At 40.6% G+C, this 24,621-nt stretch overlaps 1 protein-coding gene across 6 annotated transcripts in view; it reads left to right on the top strand.

The window, feature by feature from the left end:
* The window catches only part of MCTP2 (multiple C2 and transmembrane domain containing 2), a 248,416-nt gene extending 224,036 nt beyond the window's left edge, over positions 1 to 24,380 (top strand). For 3 of the 6 annotated variants that reach the window (XM_049614045.1, XM_049614046.1, XM_049614051.1), the window contains 3 exons: positions 2,456 to 2,565; positions 8,683 to 8,780; positions 10,972 to 17,528. In XM_049614045.1, coding sequence (XP_049470002.1) covers positions 2,456 to 2,565; positions 8,683 to 8,780; positions 10,972 to 11,040 — 277 coding nt within the window. In that variant the 3' untranslated portion in view covers positions 11,041 to 17,528. Of the gene's footprint in view, positions 1 to 2,455; positions 4,693 to 8,682; positions 8,781 to 10,971; positions 20,830 to 23,708 lie in introns of those variants that run through there. The other 3 variants (XR_007453911.1, XM_049614044.1, XR_007453912.1) reach the window with 3 other exon arrangements.
* Positions 24,381 to 24,621: the final 241 nt, after the last annotated feature.

The raw sequence follows: 24,621 nt of genomic DNA, 5'->3' as shown, positions 1-24,621 counted from the left end.
CCAATCCTTCTACATTTTTCTATGTTTTCTTACTTTATGGTAGAACAGAATTGGCATGGCTGAACACTCTTCTCCTATGTGATATCAGAGAAAAAAATCTTTCAACATTTCATTCTAAGGATGATGTTTGCTATAGGGTTTTGTAAAGATGTTGTATCAAATTGGGGAAGTTCCTTTTATTCTTAATTTACTACGAGTTTTTATCGTGAATGTGAGTTGAGTTTTATCAAACTTTTCTTCTGCATTCACTAAGATGATGTTTGTTTTTTTTTCTCCTTTATTTTTGTTAATGTGGTCTATTATTGTGATTGACTTTCAAATGTTAAGCCAGTGTTCCACTGTATGGAATAAACCCAACTTCATCATGCTATATAATCTCTCCTTTTGTATTTTGCTCTATTTTATTTACTATTACTTTGCATAGGATTATTGTAGCTATCATCACTAACGAGATTTGATCTCTAATTTTCTGTTCTTGAAAATTCCTTATGGAGAGAAGATTATTCTAGACTCCTACAACAGGTGAAAGCGTTCTATCATTATCTGGAAGAGTTTGCACACGACTGGTGTCATTGCTTCCTTTAAGATTTGCTAGAATTTCCTGGGGAAGCATCTGGGCCTGGAGTTTTCTTTTAGGACAGGTTTTCACTGAATATTCGATTTTGGTAAAATAGATAGATGGGTTTGGCCATTCTGTTTCTTCTCACGTCTGTTTTTATAAGTGGTCATTTTCTGGGTTTTCCCCATTTTGTTTAAATTTTCTACTTTTTGGAATAAATTTGTTAATAAAATCCTCTTATTGGATAAAATCCTATCTTGAATGTCAGTAGGATCTGTAGCTTTGTCCACTTTTTTATGCTTGATATTAATTGCGTTTAACCTTCTTTCTTGGTGGGGATTTATCAATTAAGTTAGTCTTTAGAAAGAACTATCACTGGCCTTTGTTAATCCTACCTGTTAACCTGCTTTCTTTTTCATTAATTAATAGTACCCTTATTTTTATTCCTTTCTTCCTTTTATTTTCCTTGGGATGAATTCAGTATTTTTTTCCTAACTCTTTTTCCATCTTTCTAATTTTCCTAACATTTAAAGAGCATTTTAAGTTCTACAATTGTCTATAAGCACAACTTTAGCTCCAGGCCAGACATTTTGGTGTTGATATTTTCATTATCATTCAAATTTAATAAAAACTTTTTTTTTCTCCCTGTTTTTATTTCTTCTTTGGCCAAGAAGCATATTGCTTAATTTCCAAGTATTTGAAGATTTCCTGGTTATCTTTTTTTGTTCCTGGTTTCTAGCTTAATTGCTTTATGGTCAGAAAATATTCATTGAGAAAATGGCCTGCTTTTGTAAATTTTCCATGTGTGCTTGAAAAGGTTATCTAGGATATTGTTCTGGATATATATTCATTGATTAAATTTGTTGATTGCATTCAATGTATATATATTTTAATGTTTTTATTTTTGAGACAGAGAGAGACGGAGCATGAGCCAGGGGAGGGGCAGAGAGAGAGGGAGACACAGAATCGGAAGCAAGCAAGCTCCAAGCTCTGAGCTGTCAGCACAGAGCCCAACGCGGGGCTCAAACTCACGGGCCGTGAGATCATGGCCTGACCTGAAGTCAGGATGCCTCAGCTTCATCGACTGAGTCACCCAGGCGCCCCACATTCAATCTTTTATATTCTGATTTTCATTTTCGGTTGGGCTGCTTGTATCAATTACTTAGAGATGTATGTCAAAACTTTCCACTGTGGATTTGTCTATTTCTCCTTGAAGCTTGGTCAGTTTTTGCTTTCTGTGTTCCAAAGCTATGTTAATTGGGTTGTATGTATTAAAATTGCTATAGTTTCCTGGTGAATTAGATCATTAATCAGCTGGAAGTGATGTATTTATCTCTAAACAATAAATGAAATTGCCTTAGTATCTTATATTAATATGGCCACACCACCTCCCACTTATTGGTTTCTTCATAATATATCCTTTCCTATTATTTTCTGTTTTTAGGTATTTCTATTTTAGGTATCTTTCTTGTTTCTGACCATCGCTAGCTTTTCATTATAGCTTGTAGTCCCTTCAATTTTTTTTTTTTAGTCCCTTCAAATTTAATGTGGTTACTGATATGTTTAGATTCAAATCTGTGGTTTTTAGGGGCGCCTGGGTGACTCAGTTGGTTAAGCATCCAACTTCGGCTCAGGTCACGATCTTACCGTTCGTGGGTTGAGCCCTGCGTGGGGCTCTGTTCTAACAGGTCAGAGCCTGGAGCCTGCTTCGGATTCTGTGTCTCCCTCTCTCTCTCTCTTTCTCTCTCTGTCTGCCCCTCCCCCGCTCATGTTCTGTCCCTCTCTGTGTCTTAAAAAATAAAATAAAACCTTAAAAAAATAAACAATGGCAAGATGAACGTAGCACAGCTGTGCCAGAGCATGCGAGAAAATGACATCTTTGTGGTTTGTCTACAGCACGTTTAACTGGACGGTCCCATTCCTTTCCTTCCTGGCCTGCCTGATCCTGGCAGTGGCCACCGTCACTTTGTATTTTATTCCACTCCGGTACATCGTTTTAATCTGGGGTAAGTTGGGCATGGTCCTTCTCCTAGCAGTCGATTTCAGGTAAGAATCAGTTACTCATTTGTAAAGTGGGACTATAAACTTTAAGTGTGCTCTTGTTGGCAATTAAACATGAGATTAAGGAAGGCGTTTGGGGAACAAAAAACTTCCAGGACCTCCCTGAAAAGGCCAATTGCGTGAACAGTCAGCACAGATATGTACAGGCCTCCTGCATAATTGCAATCCAATAAAAATGTGATGGTGCATGTGATTTCCTTTTGGGCTTTCGCAGTCATAAATACTCTTGAATAATATATTGTCGTGGGCCCGGTTAACTTTGAGGAAACAGTTATTCAAACAGTGAGCAACCACCTGCATCTCGCCCTTTACATTATGTAAAAGCAGATCTTGTCGCTGCCGGTCTGCTTCTGACACTTCCTCTCTCCTGGAGGAAAAATAACTTAACCCCATACTTAAATCCAGAAGCAGTAGAGAAGAAGGTGGGTAGCTACTCCCTAACCAGTGCCTGATGGAAGAGGAAGCTATTATTTAGCAGGGTAAACGGTGTGCCTATATAAAGTTGAGCTGCTCTACAAAAGCAGAAACAAATTCACAAACTCGAAATAAATGTCACGACTTGATTTACTACGCAAGCTAGCAGCTGGACAAAATACAAGCAGCTTTGTGAATATTTGTGTCTGCTGCTGGGTGGGCTCTGGGTTGATAGAAGGAGGGTGCATTACAGTCGGTTAATTGTTGGAGAAGCAATCAACCCTTTTCCGTAAGAGTCTGCCCGTCGTAGTGTTCTGTTACTTGGCTCCTATGACTACTGCTGAGTTCTCAATCACAGCCACCCCCTTCCAGGGATCCTCAGATGTTAAGATGTTCCGAGAACTTACAAACACAAGTGACTGCATTGAGATGCATTCATCTTTAAGCAAAAGCCGAGACGCTGCAAATGTCAGATAAAAAGCTACAACCTTTCTAAAACCATTAAATTAAATTCTCTTTTCAAAGAGAACCCACAGGAGTAGAGTCCTGCCGACGAGGAAAGCCAAGTGTAGACATTCTGAACTGGGAAAAGCCTTCGAAAAAATAGAATAACTCCTAAAACTTCAGAGGTGGAATGATTTTAAGGGAGCATAATCCACTGGTTCTCTGTTTCGTCGAGGAAGTGAAAATCCCGTGTGAAGAAGGATCTCTCTTTTATCGCCAAGCCTGAGAAAAGAAAAAGATATTCTCATTTCCCTCTTTAGGGGTCGGTTTTGAGCCTTGATGACCTTCACTCTTGGGGAAAGTCTTCCAGGCATACTTAGTTTTTGTTTATTTGTTTCTGTGTTTTGCTACAGTGCTAGCACATGGGTCTATGGACCCTTCGAAAGAGCGTGGAGCTCTTCAGATCCATTGATCAAGAAGGAACATTTTGTGAAAGTATTTCCCAGCATACCTTCTGTACTAAGTGTTATCTATTTAGACCGAACAGTCTCACTCTTTCTTAATTGTTTTCCATTAAGAATGAGTTTCCGAATTCACTCAACTGGCCGCCTTTAAAACGCAGATCTTAAAACTATTGTCTGCCCCTAACCAAAACATGATTCAAAATCACGAGGATTATTTGGCCAATATTCTGTTCATTTTTAAGCTAGTGTGAGTTGAATGCATGGTCAGCTTATCAAACCCCGTTTCTCATGATTTCCTAATCATTCTAGTGCACGCTTGATTTGCTTTTCCACATCTTTCCCCCCACAAAGAAGACTATGCTATATCTCCTCCTGTGATCGTCAGTTTTTGAATTCCAGTCCCTCTTTCTGTTTATCCAGAATTGTTTTGACGTCTGATCTCATCCTCCAAGATCTTGGCAGCTCTCCAACACCAAAGTTTGGCATCTAATTAATAAGATATTGCTGTTGTTTTAATTTAGCTTATGGATGAAATTATTGAATAGAGTGGACTTTATTATGTTCTCCCGAGCTGACAGTAACCCTGTGAGCTTCGTCTTTTGCGTCTGGTCCTTTCGTTTTGCATTCTAGATGGGGGCTTATAGTTTATTGATGAGTGCACCATATATGATGTAGTCAAAGGCTTTGACAGTCAACACACGATCTGTTGGCTCATTGAATGAAATCTGCCATGCCATCATGGAATATACGGTACAATTCTATTTTCTTTTCCAAGACAAATTAGTTATTAGGTAACATGGACCCAGGACATTCCTTTAGACATCTCCTATATGACTGTATCCTTGGTAGAGACTTTCTCATGTGGAAGATCACTTCATATGTCTTAAATTTCTAGTGTTCCTTTCAACTTTATTAAGGATCAGAAGATTATTGCTTAGTCTAAGTTATTTATTCATTTTCAGTGAGTCCTAAAAGTGGTAAGATCCTGAGTTTTTGTTTTTTGTTTTTGGGTTTTTTTTTGGTCCAATATTTTTATTTATTTATTTTTTTTTAATGTTTATTTATTTTTGAGACAGAGAGAGACAGAGCATGAACGGGGGAGGGGCAGAGAGAGAGGGAGACACAGAATCGGAAGCAGGCTCCAGGCTCTGAGCCGTCAGCCCAGAGCCTGACTCGGGGCTTGAACTCACGAACCGTGAGATCGTGACCTGAACTAAAGTCGGACGCTCAACCGACTGAGCCACCCAGGTGCCCCATTTGGTCCAATATTTTTAACCCTTTGGAACAAAGCTATTTAGCTGTATGTTCTCTATTCCCATATTCTACACACCAAATGATGTTTTTGTAGAACTAATCATGAAGTACGAGAATTACTTAACATACGCCTCAGAAAGCAGCCTAATTTCGTAATGGCCATAAGCAATGTTCCTTGACTCACCAACTCCATTGTAAGGTTTTGAAGGGTAAGACACTTTTCTTTCCTCTTTAGCCTACAGTTCCTGGTGGAGCTACATAAAGGTAGTAGATCTTTAACAAGTACTTGACAGATATTTAACGAGTGGAGGAGTCGTGCAAGTTTCATCGTTGTGGTCTACATGAATGGCATTTCTTTTGAGCCCACCACCCACCTCTCTCGTGTGGGAGTGTAGATTTGGAAAATTACGTGAGAAGCGGTTTGAGAGGGATAGATGAAAGTGTCTTAAGGAAACCAGATGTACTGAAGTCTGATCACTTATTTGATGTATTTCTAGGAGGCAAGGCCTTTCTTAGGGTGAGATCCCAAGCGGGTTTTCTGTCCCCTGGGAAAGGTGTTTCATATTCCTTCCCTTCTATTTACATCGTAGATACTGGAGCTCTGCTCTGAGGTACTTCTGTTGTTCCAAGGTGGAGATGAAGTCCCCAAGCTAGATTTTGAGCTTCTTGAAAGAAGGACCCATGACTTATTCAACATTATATCTCCATTTGTCATACCACAATGTCTTTTTGGTGGCAAGCACTTAGCGTTGGATACATGTGCAAGCAAGGACCCTCAGCCCCATCTCACCCACTCCTATTGATGTATCGAGGTCAGGGTACATCCCAAGTCACTCATAAAAGTACCTGAAAAATAGTGTTATAATTCTCTTTCAGGTACTTATTCACCTGTGGCCATATGTGCAAAGCAGTCATCCAATTTTTCCAGCTTTCTTCAAGAGACTTTTTTATTTATTTATTTATATTTTATTTTATTTTATTTTATTTTATTTTATTTTATTTTATGTTATTTATTTTTTTTTTTTTTGCTGGGGATCTCATTACACTCTAATGATCTATTCAGTTTGTGATCCGGGACCATTAAATGATAGTGTCTTTGCCAAACGTTATCCCTCAGTATTTGGATTCCCACGGTTTTCGTGTGCTACAAAATTAACATTCACAGCAGAGGTGCCCTTTGCCTCTCTGTATTCAGGTGAAAAAATCGAAAGGCATGTCTGTCATGCTACCGAAAAAGGTACAGCTTCCAAATTTGGCCGTGTGCGATCACATGCCTAACAGTGTAACGATTCTTCTCCTATCCGCGCCCTTCGGTTTGGGGTTTGTTGACGTCTGGAGTGATGATGGTAGCCCCCTTCATTGTTATAGAATTTCAGAGTGCAGAATCTTCTAGCTTACGTTGTGCAACGTAATCCTGCCATCAACCTACGACACTATATATATAATAGGGCAGATCTTTTTTTGCTCAGATTCTAACGTAAGTAGTCTGAGGCACAGAAAGGTTAAGTGGTTTGCCTGAAACCACGCAGCTACCACACGGGGATGCCAGAGCTGGGGCCAAGATATGGCTGTTCCATAACGCTTGCTCCTCACTTCATCGTCCCTTAATGATGACCCAGGAGTACCTGATCCCCTGTTGACACTTGGGCTCATGCAGTAAGTAATGACGCCATTTGATGGCTTTACAAAATAAGGTGTGCTTTTGCAGCACGCCATCTGAGCGCCTTGTAATTTTTATCCTAAGTTGTTCAAACAGACAGTCTCAGTGCATTATGGGGCTCCTTCTGCCCTTGTTGGTGCGTTTGAGCTACTGTGCAGGTTTATAATCTTCTCAGTGACTAAGAACGCAGTGTTTTGATCGGCTGCGATATTATCCCTGCCTTGCTGCTCATTGTAAAGGCTCCAGATGCGCACACTATATATAATTAACAATAGAAGATATATCTTTTCTCAATACGTCTTTGTCTCCCTTCATCATTTCGCCTTGTCTGTTTTCTCTTGCCAAAAAAGCCCATGCTACAATTAAGTGTCTTTAGAATAACACAGCGAGAGTATTTCAGTTTAAAGGAACTCGGGGCAATTTCAGCTAGAAACACGAAGCTTGCCGTGGGGGGAGAGGGAAGAAAGGCCTAGTGCAGCTTGGACTTGAGAGAAAAAGGGTCGTCCGCAAGAAGCCTTCCCCAGCCCTACGGCCAAGCCACCAGTTACTCATGAACAGTGGCTGGCTCCCATTTGCAAAGCAGATGTAAATCTGACCCTCTAAGGAAATGACGGGAGGTTGGCATTGTGTCAGCTATCATGTCACTCGGGAAGCTCAGTCGTTAGAGGAAAGCAAAATACTATTTAATGAAGAGAAACATCAAAGCTTTTGTGTGTCGGGGCCGGCTTTGGGGTAAAAGGGCTCATGGAAGGTGAGAATTCTTTCAGCATCATTGGGATGGCCAGGTAATTAACAAGCACTGCTCTTTGCTAATAAACAAGCACTGATCTTTGCTAATAAACAAACACTCCGTGGCAAGGCTTCTGAAGCCCACCACCCGGTCTCTGGGCTTTTGAAAACTCAGCATGGAAAAGAGTTGACCTTTGGTGAAAAGACAGTGGCTGATGTGCTCTTAGCAGCAGCAGAGTAGGAAACAGAGGTGGCCAACAGGTACAACCCCTCTGGAAAGAAAACCGCAGGCGGAATGTCCCCCCGGACATGCCCACGCACCCGAGGTGCACCCTTCAAAGACACCTTCCACATTGAACCTCCTCTAATTACTACGGTCCCCGTCCTGAATTAGCAGGGACTCCATGGACGAGACAAACCCACGCACCGCCTTGCGGTCTGTAAATTCAGTTAGCAACCAGAGCAGGCTAATTTCCAGTGATAGCTTTTCACGGTTTCCTGTAGCATCACAGTTACAGTCAACATGTCAGGTTCTGTTCTGCCGGGAGAGGAGAGAAACCGGTGCAAATGAGTTGGGGTAGGGGAGAGAGATTTCTGCAGTTTCTTTTTAACAACAAAAAAGGCAACGCCCGCCCCTCCGTCTCCCACTGCTACGTGTGGTCCAGAGCCCCCAAGCAGAGACTTGTTTGGGCTAATGAAGGCCTTTTCCCATCTGGGACATTGGTTTTCTTAGCAGAGGAGGCTGTTAATCAGCGTAGTCCAAAAAAGCCGATGAGCTACACTGTTTTCATGTGTGTTTCTGCCGCCCTGCTGCTGGGATTGTAATGGGATTTTCACAGTCCAAGAAGGCAGAGCTCCTGTCCGACAGAACCCCCATCCCCCACCCCCGCCCCACCCTGCCTTCGTTCAAGACCAGGCATTTGTGAATGATTTCACATGACAGCAACGTGTGCATGACATGAGGTCTAGTAATTGTTTTACACTAATTTTGACTTGTGAATGCCCCTCTCCCCCAGTCAGGAGAGTTTTTAAAGAGATAGACAGACACATGGATACACAGACAGACAAAGAGATCTCCTGGTGTTTCTATTTTTCAGGCATAAATAAATTTACTAAGAAGCTTCGAAATCCCTATGCCATCGACAATAATGAGCTGTTAGACTTCCTCTCCAGGGTACCATCTGATGTTCAAAAGGTACGTAATGAACGGCCGCCACCAGCAGGGACCCCAACCCTGAAGTCTGGCCAGCCCCAGAGTCAGAGGAGCACAGGGCTGTGCTTGGGTAATTGAGATAACGAATCAGAAAATCCTTAAAGCGGCCTGGCTTGCAGGGAGGTGGCAAGGAAACCTTTGTCCCGAGCCTGAGACGATTACGGAAAATTACCCGGAAAAAGAGCTACTTAAGAATGATCTGGAACCCCTACTGTGTGGGTATAGTGTGATGGTGTTCTTCCGTTTTATGATCGCTTGCCTCCCCCAGGAGGATAAGATGAGCTCAGTGAATGGGAGATCCCAAGCTGGGGGGATTCTTATTTTCCCCCTCTGCCGCGTGGCAGGCATTTTAGGGGAAGTAGTGGACAGGAGGATTATTATTATTTGTTTTAATTCTTCCTTGCCCTTATCACCTCCTAGGCTCCCCTTCTATCTTTTCCCCTCTGAAGACTGAGGGATGCTGAGGGCAAAGCCCCCACTCACTCTCACACATAAAGGCAGAGATAGCGTGACATAATTGGAGATCGATCGGAAGTATTATTCACAGGTACTTCGTCCAGCGGCATCTGGTTTCTGTGGATGCATTGAGATTAAACGAGGCAACAATACCAGAAAGTCTCATAGAATACCTGATCTAGGCCCCTGCAGATCAGGCTGCCATAAATCCAGAGGAAGGAGGGTAGGCAATGATTTCTCTAAAGGAGCATCGAGATCACAGAATAGGTAGATGGGGAGACCGTGGTAGGACGTACCAACGCGATGATCAAAGACACAGCCCTTTATTATCTGACAGCATCCAAATCAAGTATCGATTTTCGTCTCCGGGCCACAGTCGCATCACTGGTTCCCAGGTGGCTTTGTGCGGATTACAGTGACTTGGAGGTGAAAAGCCCTAGAATTTTTTTCCCCTTCATTCTGAGTTCTAGAGATTAAAACAGACTCCGTGATGCTATTTCTCTTTCACCTCCATTTTATAATATAATTAGCTAATAACTGCGCTCTATGAATATGAAGTTACTCGTTAACATTTGCATCACATGATCATAAAACAGTAACCCGGCCCTGTTTGTTTTGCATTGAAGATTGGAGGGTATGTCACCCCTGCTCCCCTGGGGGACCCTCACAAAACACTCTAAGGAAAGGGTGCTTTTTTCATGTATCTGCTCTCGGCAAAGTGTAGCTCAACATATGTGATGGGACACGATGTCTTTGGGGAGTTTGGCACAAATGCTAAAAAACAGTGAGCACATGTGGTCTGTAATACAATACTTCAAATAAAGCCATTCTGCCGTCAGCCAATCAAAACCCACACACCAAAGCAATGGGATCGCAATGTGCAGTCACTTGGGTCGCAACATGAGGTTGTCCCTGCCTTCTTGAAGAAAGGAAATCACCATCAAGCACGCCCCACCGCAAGGATTGTCTCTACACGGTCGACATGGCAGCCCCTCAGAGCGGCCATCCATTTGGGAGGTGACATGATTACAGAGGGACACAGCAAAAGAGCATTCGAGGAGGATCTACAATATGCTAGTGAGATCCTCCCATGTGTCACCAAGAGTGCTTTCTAATAACACAATAGACAGTTTGCCACTGGGGACACTCTGAACACTCATGTTTATCACAGATGGTTTAGCCATTACATTGCGAAGGAAATTCCTTTTTAAGAGAAATCTATTTAACTTTGTGGCCAGTATCAATTTCAACATTTTTGGGGGGTGGGGGGGCTTCTCTCTGGCCAAATAAATGTATATAGTTTGCAGAGACATTTTTTTTTCCTCCGAGATTGTAGATAGTTTGAAATGACTCTTTCTTAGTAAGTCGCTGCGTCGTGTACTAAGGGAAGCACTCGCAAGAGGCAGTTATTAAGTGTACTTGTGGCTGAAAACGGGCACGCGCAAACCTAGAATTATCTGGCCGTGCCGCGAGCAGGTAGAAACCCAGGCATCTCATTAGAAAAATCTGCTTTTAATATTTTGGTTTCAAGAAATGATGCATGACTTCTCAAATCCTTCCTGCAATTAATCCCTTCATGTTCCTGTGTTTAGAAAATGATTCATTACCTTTGAACCTTCCTTCCTTTGCCTCGGTTTGTCCTCGGGGAGCCATTAACGCGCACTGTGGCGAGCTAGGGTTACCTAACCGCCGGCGTCCCGTCTGTTTGTTTTCACAGGTGCAGTACGCCGAACTGAGACCCTGCAGCAGCCACAGCCCCCTTCGGAAGAAGCGCAGTGCCGTCTAGGACACGCGCCAACTCTGGCCACCGGCACCCGATTCCCTGTGGGGTCGGTGAGACCCGTGATGTCTCTGTTCCACCGGTGGTCCCCACGGTGTCTTTCCAAAACACGTGCTGTGTGGAGCCCTCCCCCTCTTCTCCCCGCTTCTCCACGGGCACCGATTGCACACGTGTGCTCACGTCCACGCACACGGGTGTGCCGGTTGCGTAGCAGGTCAGCCCCTCGCAAGGAAACAAGCCAGAGACCGTTAAAGACTGATGTCCCTTCTCCCGTAGAAGGTAATGTAAGGCTGTCAAGGGTCTCAACAGCCTCCTTGAAAACAGCCGGGAGTCCACCTGGATTCAAGAGGGACTTTGAACTTGTTATGGTACCTCCACCAGATTCTCCTGAAGATCCGGTCATGTCCACTCCCGTCTGCACACTCCTTTCAGATTGTTGTTCACATGAGGCAGTCGGTTTTTCCCAGTTAGCAAATCCCTGGTAGCCATCGTCTCCCCACATAGTATATATCATGCATAGATTTTTAAATAATGACCCAGATCAGCTCAAGTCTTTGTGGGAGTCTTTCAGCCGGGATTACTGAAGACCCGTATGGAAAATTGTGGTCAACACCTCGGCGCTGGATGTCAGCCTCTTTCACCGTCCATTGCTGGCAATGGAAGGCCCCAGAAAGTCCAAAGGGACCACTCGTCCAAAAAGCGAAGGTTTCAGTGAGAGTATTTGGTTGCCTTAAAAACGCCATTTCTTCTGACTTGACTTCGCTTTATTTCCAAAATAAAATGTCAATATTATAGCTGCAGGACGCGGGGGATGAATGAATGAATTCTGAAAGTATTTAGAAAGAAAGGTGAAGGCTGGGGAGCAAGGGACTAACGAATGAAGGTGGACCGCTCACCTGATTGTCGTAATCCCTTCATTCGCCCGCATTTGGGGGCAGAAGGTAAAAATAAGGCAGCAGTCCAAAATGATCTTTCGTTCCTGAGCAAAATAATCTGCATGTAATACATCTATATCTCAGAACCGCGTTCCTAGAAAAGCATCATCCCCAAATCCTGAATAGTATCTGATGCCTACAGCCCCCATTTCATAGTACCCCCCCCCAGGTAAAAACCCCGATTTTGTGCATATATAAAATGTATGCCAATACTTTATGTTCAAATGATATTTAAGTTGTAACGACCGTATTTTGTTGACACATACTTTGTGCAGTTTTATATATATATAAAATATATATATATATGTATTGTAAAGCAAAGCCGAGGTAAAAAAAAAACAGATTTAATAGTGAGGTTTGCTATTTTTTTTTCCTCTCTGGGTTGTAATTTAATAATCTTCAAACAAAATGTTTATGAAAAATGCCAAAGATTCTAAACCTTATCATCCCGTGTCTGTTTTTCTTCATATTATATCTTCCTGGGTTTCTTTCTGGCTGAGCCAGATTTCTGCATGATTTGATTTGCTTCAAGTTAATGAAGCTGGCTGGAAAAGAGCCTTGCAGAAATTATAAAAGCTCCAGTAAATCTCTTAGTTGTACATACAATAGATATCCAAGAACCTCTTTTGTGAAACCAGTTACTCAATCTTCTGTGTAAACAATGCCTCATTGTCTCACTCCCGACTATCATGTAGTTTATCATAGTCTGTCATTTTGTAACGACCTAAGTCAGACATTTTTAAACAGACATGTGAGATCTGATAAGTCATTCGAACGAAAACTTTCAGCAAGCAAAATAACCCCTTATTTATTTTTAAAAGTAGCACTGATACTTTATTGTTGTTCTTTGGCTATACAATTTCAAAATGAAATAATTTGTCCAACAAGGAGCCATCATTAGCGACTCTTACTCCCTCTGTAACCCAACAGGAATTCAGAGCGTTAAGTTTAGGATGCAGACAGCAGCTGGGATTCGGGACCGAATCAACCTTTAATAAACTGTCAATGGAAAACAAGTGTTAATTGATTAAGGAGGCTTTGAAGGTTAAAAATGTTAGTTGTAAGGGGAATGTGAAGACTTGTACAAGTAATCAAACTCGGATGAAAGATTCCAGAATGCTTTATATAAAATTTATGGATTGTGGATTCACAGTACGATCATTAAAGATAATTTAGTAGGAATGTTGAAGTTTAGCCAAGCTCTCCTGGTTCTCTTCTCAAACCTCACGCTCCTGTTTCCAGCCCTGCCTGGATGTCTTAAAGGCGTCTATCCCTCGGTGGGTCAGAATCTCCATTATTGCTCCCTTGATGTGTTCAGGACTCCTAATGTCACAGTCTCCTTCTCGTTTCCTTATTTCCCTTACTGGCACTGGCATCTTCTGGGCTGGGAGACTCTGGGCATCCCATTTGTTGTTACTTATGTTATTTCCCACGCTTCCCAACCCACAAATTTGTAGATCCAGTGTTGACTGTTGTGTTATCTTGTCCATTTCTGATCACCACCCCCTAAGCCAAGGCCTCCATAACCTCTCACGAGTCACGGCGATTACATTATGCCAGATTAAACCTCATTCCGACTGTTCTTTTCACCAGGAATACTTTCAGGTTTCTGAAATTCTACCTTCCTTTATGTTTTTTTAAATGCTTGTTGGGGCGCCTGGGTGGCTCAGTCGGTTAAGTGGCCGACTTCGGCTCAGGTCATGATCTCGCGGTCCGTGAGTTCGAGCCCCGCGTCGGGCTCTGTGCTGACAGCTCAGAGCCTGGAGCCTGTTTCAGATTCTGTATCTCCCTCTCTCTGACCCTCCCCCATTCATGCTCTGTCTCTCTCTGTCTCAAAAATAAATAAACGTAATAAAAAAAATAAATAAATGCTTGTTTATTTTGAAAGAGAGAGAGCATGAGCAGGGAAGAAGGGGGGGTGCGGGGTGGGTAGAGAATCCCAAGCAGGCTCTATGCTCAGCGAGGAGCCCAACACAAGGCCTGATGTCACAACTGTGAGATTGTGACCTGAATCGTTATCAAGAGTCACCAACTGAGACACCCAGGTGCCTGAATTCTACCCTTCTTTAAAAGTTTCAAAAGTTTCCTGCCCCAAATAGGCTTTCTCTAACATCCTTGTCTGAATTACATTCCACCCTTCTCTCTTGTTCCCTCACATCTTCTATATCTTTCTGGCATTTGCCCTATTCTGCTATAGCTCGTAGTTACCAGAGGCTTTTGACCCCAGCTGTCCTCCACTGATGGAGCACCCTGTCTGGCACCTAATAGACACTCAGGAAATACAAGATTAATTGATTGAGTCATAGTCGACTTTTCTTCTCTGCCCTTTTCATGTATACAGAGGGCTGATCTGGGTAGATTAGCATGGTCGATCAGAGGAAGTAATTTCTTGCATTTAGTGCATAGCTTATATTGTGTGATATTATTTATAAGCTCTGGCATGCCCACTATAAACATTTAAATGATGTCTTATATTGGTGAAGTCATTATTACCTATATATCACAGGAAAATATATTTGTGCATGGTAAAAAAAAAAAAAAAACCCAAAAACTTTCTGATTCTTTTTCTTGTCATTTATCACTTCATGAACATATACTGAATACTGATGACCTACCTGAACAAAACAGACTACGTTCCTTTGGTAAAAGCCGGCGTGAAACAGATACCTTTCAAAAGGGGCATGATGTTTGTAGATTCAAGTTTGAAAAAGAATATTCTGGCTGCAGTGGGTAGACTAGCAATTATGAATGTCCACGGAAGAGCCAACTTGAAGTCTTGATAAATTGATGGGCCTTCAAATAGTATCAATGGGAAAAAATACAAGTGAAATTCTGAAATTGTGAGATGGGTAGGAGAAAAAATGAGCAGAGCTTATCAGTTGCTTGACTATGGGGTGAGGGAAAGAGTAGAGACAAAGAGGGCACTCAGTCTGGTCATTGTTGGGTCTGGGAAGATGGTATGTGCTAAGAGAGAATTATAGGAGCAGCCATGAAAGGAACAGCTTGAACCTGGTTTTAGAAGATGTTGAATTTGAGGTAGCTGATGAGGCTTCAAAAGGGGATCTCAAACAGATGCCAATATATATGCTTAAGGGTCAACATTCATAGAAATGATTGAAGTCACATGCTTTGAGAAATTGACTCAATACTCAAAAAGTCCTGTAAAGATGAGTCCACCTAGACTAAATAGAAATATTAAACAAGAGAAAAAGCAGTAGGCATACACTGTCATAGAATTCAACTGGTGGAGTGTATTCCAAGAAAACAGGTGTGGTCTATAGTGCTAACTACCACTGAGATCACATCAGTTGAGGACAGAAGAATGACCTTTAGTTCACAGCATGGCAACTTGTGGAGACCGTGGTGATGAGTCATTTCAGTTGAATGGTAAAAAAAAGGAAACCAGATTTGGGTTGAGAAATGAGTAGCCGTAGGAAAATGGAGGCAGCCTGGCAGTAACCCTTGAAAAATTCCACTAGAAGGAGAGCAGGGAGAGAGCACAGTGACTCATAATGAAAGAAGGGGCATGGAATTATTAAGGAAAAAAAATTAGATGTCATGAACTCAGTGTATACCTATTCACAACAAAAAACTCTTCATTAGTACAAGATGGAATGATCTGTATCATTTAAAACTACTCTTGTCAAAACCCACCTCTCTTTTGTGTAGTATCAGTCTAACTTTTATGGTAGTAAAATGGTGAGGAAATCAAAATAGAGTATCTTCTGAAAATGTTACGAGTATCAATGGATAATTGGATCAATGTTGACAGGTTACACTTAAAGAATGGCATAAAGCACATTGCTTCTTTATGGAGGTCTCTTTGTATAAAGCCTGCTCCTCTGGCATTTTAATGTGGTGATTTACACGGGGAAAATGGATAGTTAGCATTTTATACCATTTATTAATTACCAGGTACTTCCTATATGCTTTAGATGTAATAATCATGTAATTAACAACAAAAACAGTGTTATGAAATTAAATACTTATGGAAAGAATAATCTCATGCAAACTGTCCCAGAAAATAGTAAAAAAAAATAAAAAATAAAAAAAATAACACTTTTCTACATATTTTATGAGGCCAATATAATCCTCACTCCAATATCCAGCAAGGTGATACAAGGATAGAAAATGACTTACCAAAATCCCTTATGAATATAAATACAAAATTATGGAAGATGTGTAAGCTTCTACATTGAAAACATGATTGAGAGAAAGAAGATAAATAAATGTAAGGCTTCGCGCATTAGAAGATTCAGTATATTAAGATGTCAAGAGATTAAATATAAGCCCAATAAAAATCATAACTTTTGCAGAAATTAATCAGCTGATTCTATAATTACATGGAAATGCAACAATCCAAGAATAGTCAAAGCAATCTTGCAGACGATTAACACTGGCAGATAGCAAAATGTATTATAAAGTTATTGTAACTAGACAATGTGCTATAGGGACAAGTGTAGACAAATAGATTAAAGAAGTAGAAAAGATCAGGACACCCACACATATTTGGTTAACCTCTCACCCAAGTTACGTCAAAGGTAACGTATTTTCAGTGTGGGAACAGCCTGCAGTGTAGGGAAAAAACCTTTCTGAAAAATGACACTGGGTCACTTTAGTATCCACATGGATAAAATAAATACTGACTCCTGCTCTATTCTCATGAAAATCAATCCTGTATGAGTTGCAAATCCTAAAAGCGGAAGGCAAAATAGATTTCAGACATAGACATATGAAAACGATTTCACGTCTATGTGATAAGCAAAGATGTCTTAAATGGAAAACAAAAGGCTAATCATAATGAGAAAATACTGATAAATTGGAGATCATTAAAATTAACTTTTTCCTCAAGAAGTATGGTTAAGAGAGTAAAAGGATTAAGCCACAGAGTGAAAAGCAATCCATAATCTCTGTATATAATCTGGCAAAGAATTCTATCCAGAATACAAAAAGATTTTCTACAATGACAAGGCTGAAAACACAATACAAAAATGGGCAAAAGACTTGAACAGTCACTTCACCAAAGAGCCTATCCAAATGGCCACTAAACATATAAAAATGTGCTCGACATCAGTAGTCATCAGGCAAATGCAAATTGGAACCTCTGGAAAATGATATTACACATAGCCAAAATGGCTAACATGAAAATTCAAGTGTTTTTAAGGATATGGAAAAACAAATTCCTATATACTGCTGGTGAGTGAGAACATAAATTGGTAAAAGCAATTTGGAAAAGAAGTATCTATTAATGTTAACCATATGCATGCCCTATGACCCTTCCCCCAGTTTCACTCTTAAGTATATAACCAACAGAGGTGTGCATGCATTGGATAAAAGATGGGCCCGAGACTATTTATAGCAGCACTCCTTGCATAATTCCAAAAACAGAAACAGTATATATTCATCAATATCTGGGACAATCAATTGCTTATGACTCTACAATGAAATACCATACAGAAATGAAATGAAAAACGAATGTTGCATGCAACAACATAGGTACCTTTCACAAATAAGACTCAACAAAAGAAACAAGACACAGCACAAATAAGTGCCATGAAAGATTTCATTTGTGTAGAGTTCAAAAACAGGAAAATACAATCCATGGTGTTAAAACTCAGAAGGCTGGGGGTGTAGTGGGTAAAAGGAGCCATAAGTGGAATTCTTGGGTTCTGCCATTTTGGTCTGGATTCTTGTTACGTGAACCTGTTAACTTTGTGAAATTCATTGAGCTGTAAACTTATGACTTGTGTAATTGTCTGCATGTTTACTAAGAGGAAAGAAAAATTATGAAGCATGACAATTTTATTCCTCATTTACCATTAAAGAATCTGAAGCTGATCATGGTTAGTATTTTCAACATGAAACAAGAGCACCAATCCAAATAAACATTTTAAGTTGTCAGGACTCATTTTAAACAAACCCAAAGCAGACAGTTCCTCCATAATCTCATTACCCTTAAATATTCAATTACATGTGAACACAAATCCATCATCCTTTTTTAGAGATCTTCATTATTAGGAATACAAAAAACGACTTTCTCTAACTGATCATCTACTGAAGCATTAAACATTGATTTACATGCACAAATTGGCCCATGAAACTTCAGGATCTGAAGTGTTCCAGAAAGCTTTCTCTTTTTACTGGTTATACATATTTTCATTGAGGCTGGCATCATAAGTAGTAAAGTTTGGGAGGAGTCAAAAGTTATACCTGGCTTTTCCACTGCATAGAGGGTCGGCACTCCTAACCCCCACATTGTTCAAGGGTGAACTCTACACACGTACACATATATTCCTAAATCTCTGTGAAATTTCACGTATTTCCAAGGATTGATTCATAGACTCCAATTAAGAACCAGAGAACCTGTGTTTTCGGGCAAAACCTTCAGAGTTTGCTTCTTGCTGCCTTTGAAACCTTAGGGGGGAGGATGTGTTTTTCTAGAAGCCCAGTGTCAGCTGTCTGCTCTCCAGAATTCAATTCATTCATTATTCAATCCAGCTTTGTTTTTTTCTTCTGTTTTTCTGGGAAATGTTTTATTAGGCGAGTCTTCATAGCTGAGAAATCCTGAGATTTCAATTTGCTTTCCATTCCTTTAATTCATTACAGTAATACATGCAAGCTTCTCTTCTCCATGTATTTTCATTATTAGATCAAAGCAACTGGTTGGAAAAGCAAAAACACATGAAATCATTTGTTTAACAGGATAATGAACAGCTGGCATTATGATGTAGTATGCATCTACCAGAACCGTTGTGATCTACGTAGTGGTAAATGTCGTGATTTTGTTTTTGCTTTTATCTCAAAAGGTCTGCACAAGCTGGAGAAGTTATCCAGCAGAGAAAAGCGAACAGGGACAAGTAGAATGTTCCTTGCACAATGAAAGGAAACATTTTCCTCCCCTGAGGTATGAATCGCCTGTACGCCTCACCGCACGTTGGGCTGAGCCCAGGTAGAAGACCGAGGATTCTGAATGAGAATCTGAACAAGTGGGAGACAGAGTCTCTGACTTTGTGAAAGGGTCAGACAGCAAGGTCTGGGTTGTACAGAGAGCCATCATCCTGGGCAGAACTGAGCTCACAAAGTGAGGGACCCAGGCATGTGTTATCTCCAACTCTGAAAGTTTTACCCTTGATTATGTTTATTGTCAGCCTCAGGTTCAGCAACTTTTGTCCCGGGAAACTTATCACATGACTGATTAGAGACAAAGCCCCTTATCAAATAAGAAGAGCATTTCTTCTTTTCAGATTGTCTGTTATTTATCTAGCTAGCTAGCTAGCTAGCTATCATCTATCTATCTCATATTCTATTTTAAATTTACCTAAAATGTTTGTGCTATATCTCTTTCTCTCTTCTAAATCATTAATAAAGATGCTAAAACATGGGTAACCTGGGTGGCTTAGTTGGTTAAGCATCCGACTTCAGCTCAGGTCAAGATTGCGAGGTTTGTGTGTTTGAGCCCCACGTCGGGCTCCTCACTGACAGTGTGGAGCCTGCTTGAGATTCTGTCTCTCCCTCTCTCTCTCTGCCCCTCCTCCACTTGCTCTCTCTCTCTCTCTCTCTCTCGAAATAAAAAAAAAAAAGATGCTAAAACAGCACATAACCTTGATTCCTTTGACCCACTGACCAGACGCCTCTCTTTAACAAGATCCAATAGCGTTTACCTCTATGACCACCTTAAAAAAATATCAGTAGTTTTCAACCTACCAGCCTGCATTTTTTCGGCAAATTCAACTTAAAATCGGAGCCTTGTGAGATCCTGCTGAATCTTCTACTGCTTATTTTAAATAGCAAACAGATCTTAGGATTACTTCTAGATAACCACCCCCTACTCACTATTGTCAGGTTTAACCTTCATAATTTATGGCAATGTATTTGCTTATAAGACTCTGGACCCAGTTACAACCATACCAGTAGCTACCATGTATTGATGGTCATTTATGGTCAAGGCACTTTAAGATCGTAGTTTTAGTCAATTACGAAGGTAGTTTGCATAATTCACATGGTGTGTCTGGGCTTATGGTTTTGATCTGTGCTCCAATTCTTGATTTTACACGAACCACTTCAAAAACAGTCACGGTCAGGGCAGTGGGGCGGGGGTGGGGGCTTGGGGAGTAGGGAATACGTTGAAATCTGAGCAATTTTAGAACTATTGACTTTTGAATGATGAGGTTTCCTGACATTCTTTTCCCTTGCTTCTTATAAATGGTTACTTGCTCATGCTGTCCATTTCTACTGAGTATTCATATTGGCTGTTCCTGTGAAAGATTTCCAAATGAATAGTGTCACAGCTATTTAATAATTAATGCCTCCTTTTCTCCTAACCCTTGGTTTTTAGCCTGGATTTCGATTATTCATAGTGCTGTGGGAGTGTGCACGAATTCAATTCACATGTGGTCCTAAAACTGCCCAGTTAGTGTTAAACTTTAATAGTTTCAAACTTGTCTCCCAATGCCTTGATAACCTATAAAATTGCTACCTTATTTGATCTGTGTTTCACGCACTTTTCTCTTTTGTATAGCTGTCCATTCCCTCATTCAGAGGCAACAAAAATTTTACGTGTCCTAAAATAGACAATTTAAAAAGGGAGAAAATTCAGAGGACTGGTTGACCCCAACTTTGGGCTATACCAAAATAAAAAGCCAGGTTTTTTGTTTGTTTGTTTGTTTTTGTTTTTTTCAGCTGCCTTTCATTAGCATTTGATTGCTGCTAGCTTAGAGTTGGATGAGGTCAATGACCTAGAGCCAGAAAGATAAGGGTTCAAATCCAAGGTTTGGTCCTAAGGCACCAACTTACTGGCTGTGTTTGGGCAACCCGGTTATCTCCCTGGAGCTTAATTTCCTCATCATTACAATAGAAATAATAGCACTCAAATTATGAGGGTTTTGCATAAGAATATAAATGCTCAGCACATAGTGTTCACTTTTATGGAATTAGGATATACGCACAGAAAAGTGCACAAAACATAGGTATGCAGCTTCCTAAGTTTTCACAAATTGACTGTTCTCATGAAACTAATACCCAGATCAAGAAACTTAACATGGCCAGCCTCCCAGAAGCCTCTTTTGTGCCCCTTTCGATTACCACCCCTTAAGGGTACACGTAAAGTTTCTCAAACTGGGCCCTATTGACCGTTGGAGCCAGATAATTCTTTGCCGTGGAGTGATAGGATACTCAGCTCGGTAAGAACATTTAGCAGCATCCCTGATCTGTACCGATTAGAGGCCAGTAGTATCTTCCCGGGTCTGGCAGGATGTGAGAGTCAAAATGTGTCCGGATATTGCCAAACGCTCAGGGGCATGTGAGAATTCAGAATCTCCCTACGTTGAGAACCACTAGGATATACAGTTCTTTTTGCTGCCAGGACATGAGCTGTCCTCTGTTCTCAAGTCTTCTCCACTCCGTGGAGACCCAACCTTACCAGCTGCAGCCAAGAGGAATTTCTGAGTCACTGGCAGGTAGGCTCATCACCTGCCAGTTCTGTAAGGAGGTGGTCCCTGGGTCTGGGGCCCCCGAATGTCTTGCATGTTTTCCCCTTTCTCCACAGCTTTTGTCACCCCTGGCCAGTGGAAGTTTAAATTGGCTCGACCACTTTTGGGGCACCTGGGTGGCTCAGTTGTTTAAGCGTCTGACTTCGGCTCCGGTCATGTTCTTGTGGTTCGTGCGTCAGAGCCGCATGTGGAGCTCTGCCCTGGCAGTGAGGAGCTTGCTTGGGATTCTCTCTCTTACCCTCTCTCTCTGCCCCTCCCTGACTCCCTTTCTCTCTCTCTCTCAAAATAAATAAATAAAAACCTCTAAAAATTTTTAAAAATAATTTGAAGGAAGTTAGGAAGGAAGGAAGGAAGGAAGGTAGGAAGGAAGGAAGGAAGGAAGGAAGGAAAGGGCGGAAGGAAGGGAGGAAGGAAGGAAGGAAGGAAGGAAAGAGAAAGAAAGAAGTTGGTTCAACCACTTTGGAAAACTGATGGCAGTATTTATTAAGCATTTACTAAACTAAGCATACGCTTACCCTGACGATTCCCTTTTCCCATTTCTATTCAATCACTTACATCTAACCTTTCCCAGAAAGAACTGAAATAACTTGCAACCCACCATGTTGATATGCTCATTAGCCTTCCTTCCTATTTTAGTGGAATCTCACAGGTGAAAATAAGATACACTATTTCCATGATATAAGCTATAGCACATTGAGGACCTCAGGATTAGTATTAATTGTTTTGTAACAAATTATCTTATTTATAATTTGAATCAAATTCTGAATAAGTCTACATATTGTGACTATTCTGATACGTCTATGCCTATTTTGAAATCTCTTTAAGTTATTCTGTTTCTACTCTGTTCTTTTTTCTTGTAATTTATTAGTTGAAGGAACTGGTGTTTTGTCCTATAGAGCTTCTGACCATATGAAGTTTTTTTTTAATGTTTATTTTTGGGAGGGGGGAGGGGCAAAGAGAGAGGGGGACGGGGCAGACAGAGGATTCAAATCATGCTTGGTGTTGTCGGTGCAGAGCCCAATGTGAGGCTCCAACCCACATACCGTGAGATCATGACCTGAGCCGAAGTTGAACACTAACCAACTGAGACACCTAGGTGCCCCCAAGAAATATTTTTAAATAATATACATCATAGGGGCAACTGGGTGACTCGGTTAAGCATCCAACTTCAGCTCAGGTCATGATCTCACTATTCATGAGTTTGAGCCCCGCATCGGGCTCTGTGCTGACAGCTCAGGGCCTGGAGCCTGCTTGCGATTCTGTGTCTCCCTCTCTCTCTGCCCCTCCCCCACTCACACTTTGTCTCTCTCTCTCAAAAAGTGAATAAACATTAAAAAAGTAATATACAGCATAAATTCATGCTGATACTTCAAACTACAGAGTTTTTACTTAAATTCTTTAATCTTATTTGTGTGTCTTACCCCAAATGGAGAATCCTGGTTTTCAATAACCTTCCTCATGATATAATTAGAATATTACATAATAAAACATGTCATTTATCCCAGAACACAGTCACGATAGCCTGAGAATAGCACTACCACTCATAACGTCACAGAAATGTGTTCATTTATTTATGTAGTTCTTCAATTTATTGTTTTTGAGCTACTTAGAATAGATTCTCTCTGGCACTGTGCTACCAACTGCCGACATATGTAGGCTCATTTGTTTTAACTTATTTTCATTTTTAGGGATGGCTAATATTTCATTTTAGGGATTTTTAATATTTAATCTTTTAAATAATAGGTAAATAGTTCACTCCCTTCCAAAGTCACATCAACAACACAAAATATAATCAAGTAAGTCTGATTTCTATCGCTGCCTCGTCCTTCTCCCATAAGTAACCGTTTAGAACAAATTCTATGGCTTTCCCTGCCATTGTGTTTTTTCAGTTTTCTAGCATACACACATACAGACACACATATATTTCTCCCCCACCCCCTTAGAGAATAGGTAATCTACTAAAACATTTCCATGAAACTTAATCTTTTATGGAACAACCAGCTCTGGAGAGCACCCCACCGCAGTATTAAAAGGTGATCACATTCTGTTTGGCAGCTTGAATGTAACAGGCAATAGATATTTGGGGTTTTTTTCCATCTAGTGCTTTACAAATGACCCTGCCACGAACTATTTGGCACGTACATGCGTTTATAGTTTTACCAATGATTCCTTTGGATAGATCTTGAGAAGTTGGATTTATTGGTCAGTATATATGTAATTGTGGTAAATATTGCTAAATTCTTCTTTACAGCGCTCTTACAATTTGTATCGTCCGGTGGTGTTTGGGATTGCCTGTCTCCTCCAGCCTCGCCAACCTCGTAGGTTGACAAACTTCTGGATTTTTCCAATCTGGCAAGTGAGGAATAGGATTTTAGCATAGTTTTGAGTTTCTCTTATTGTGAGAAGTGCTTTTCATATGCTGAACATCCATTTTGCATTTCTTTTGCTTTGAGCTGTCTGATTACTTATCTAGCCCATTTTTTTGTGGAGGAATTTTGGCATTTTTTTCTATCTTTAGAACCTAATTATATAGGAATATTAGCTATCTGTGATATAAGTTACAAATATTTTTTCCAAGTTTGTCATTTTTTGAACTGTAAAAAAAACCTCTAATTAAAAGAAGAAAGTTTTTAGTTTATGTATATATATATATTTTTGGTTGTCCTATAAAATCACTTAATCTATATTTTTCCATATTGTTCCTGGATTCTGATTAATCATTAATGAACTTGTCCTCATTCACAGGCGACTGGAGAACTCACCCTTGTTTTTTATTTGTTTTGTTTTATTTTTAAATACTTGAGTTTTTTTTTCCTGTTTGTACCTTGAAATCCATTTGATTTTCTTCTGTCATAGAGGCTGCTGTCAAAAAGTCTAATGTCTGTCTGATTTTTCTATTACTTAAAAGCAACTTACTATTCTTCCTTGGAAGTTCAATAGTTTTACTAGAAAAATGCCTCAGTTTGGACCTTTGTTATCTAGGGTTGTCCACTTTTCCCAAGTAGACGGTGTGCCTATTCAAAATGGAATTTCAGTCAATATTCAAGGTCTGCTGAGTAAGTACATAGGAGGAGTAGACTTACGGAGTCATAGGGTGTGCACATCAAGCTTTAGTAAATACCCTCAGTTTTCCCAAGTGGTTGAACCTATCTGCATTTCAACCA

The sequence above is a fragment of the Panthera uncia genome, assembly GCF_023721935.1.
Source record: "Panthera uncia isolate 11264 chromosome B3 unlocalized genomic scaffold, Puncia_PCG_1.0 HiC_scaffold_1, whole genome shotgun sequence".
In the NCBI taxonomy this organism is placed as follows: Eukaryota; Metazoa; Chordata; class Mammalia; order Carnivora; family Felidae; genus Panthera; species Panthera uncia.
Note: the sequence above shows the minus strand (reverse complement) of the source record. Positions and strands in the feature narration are given on the sequence as shown.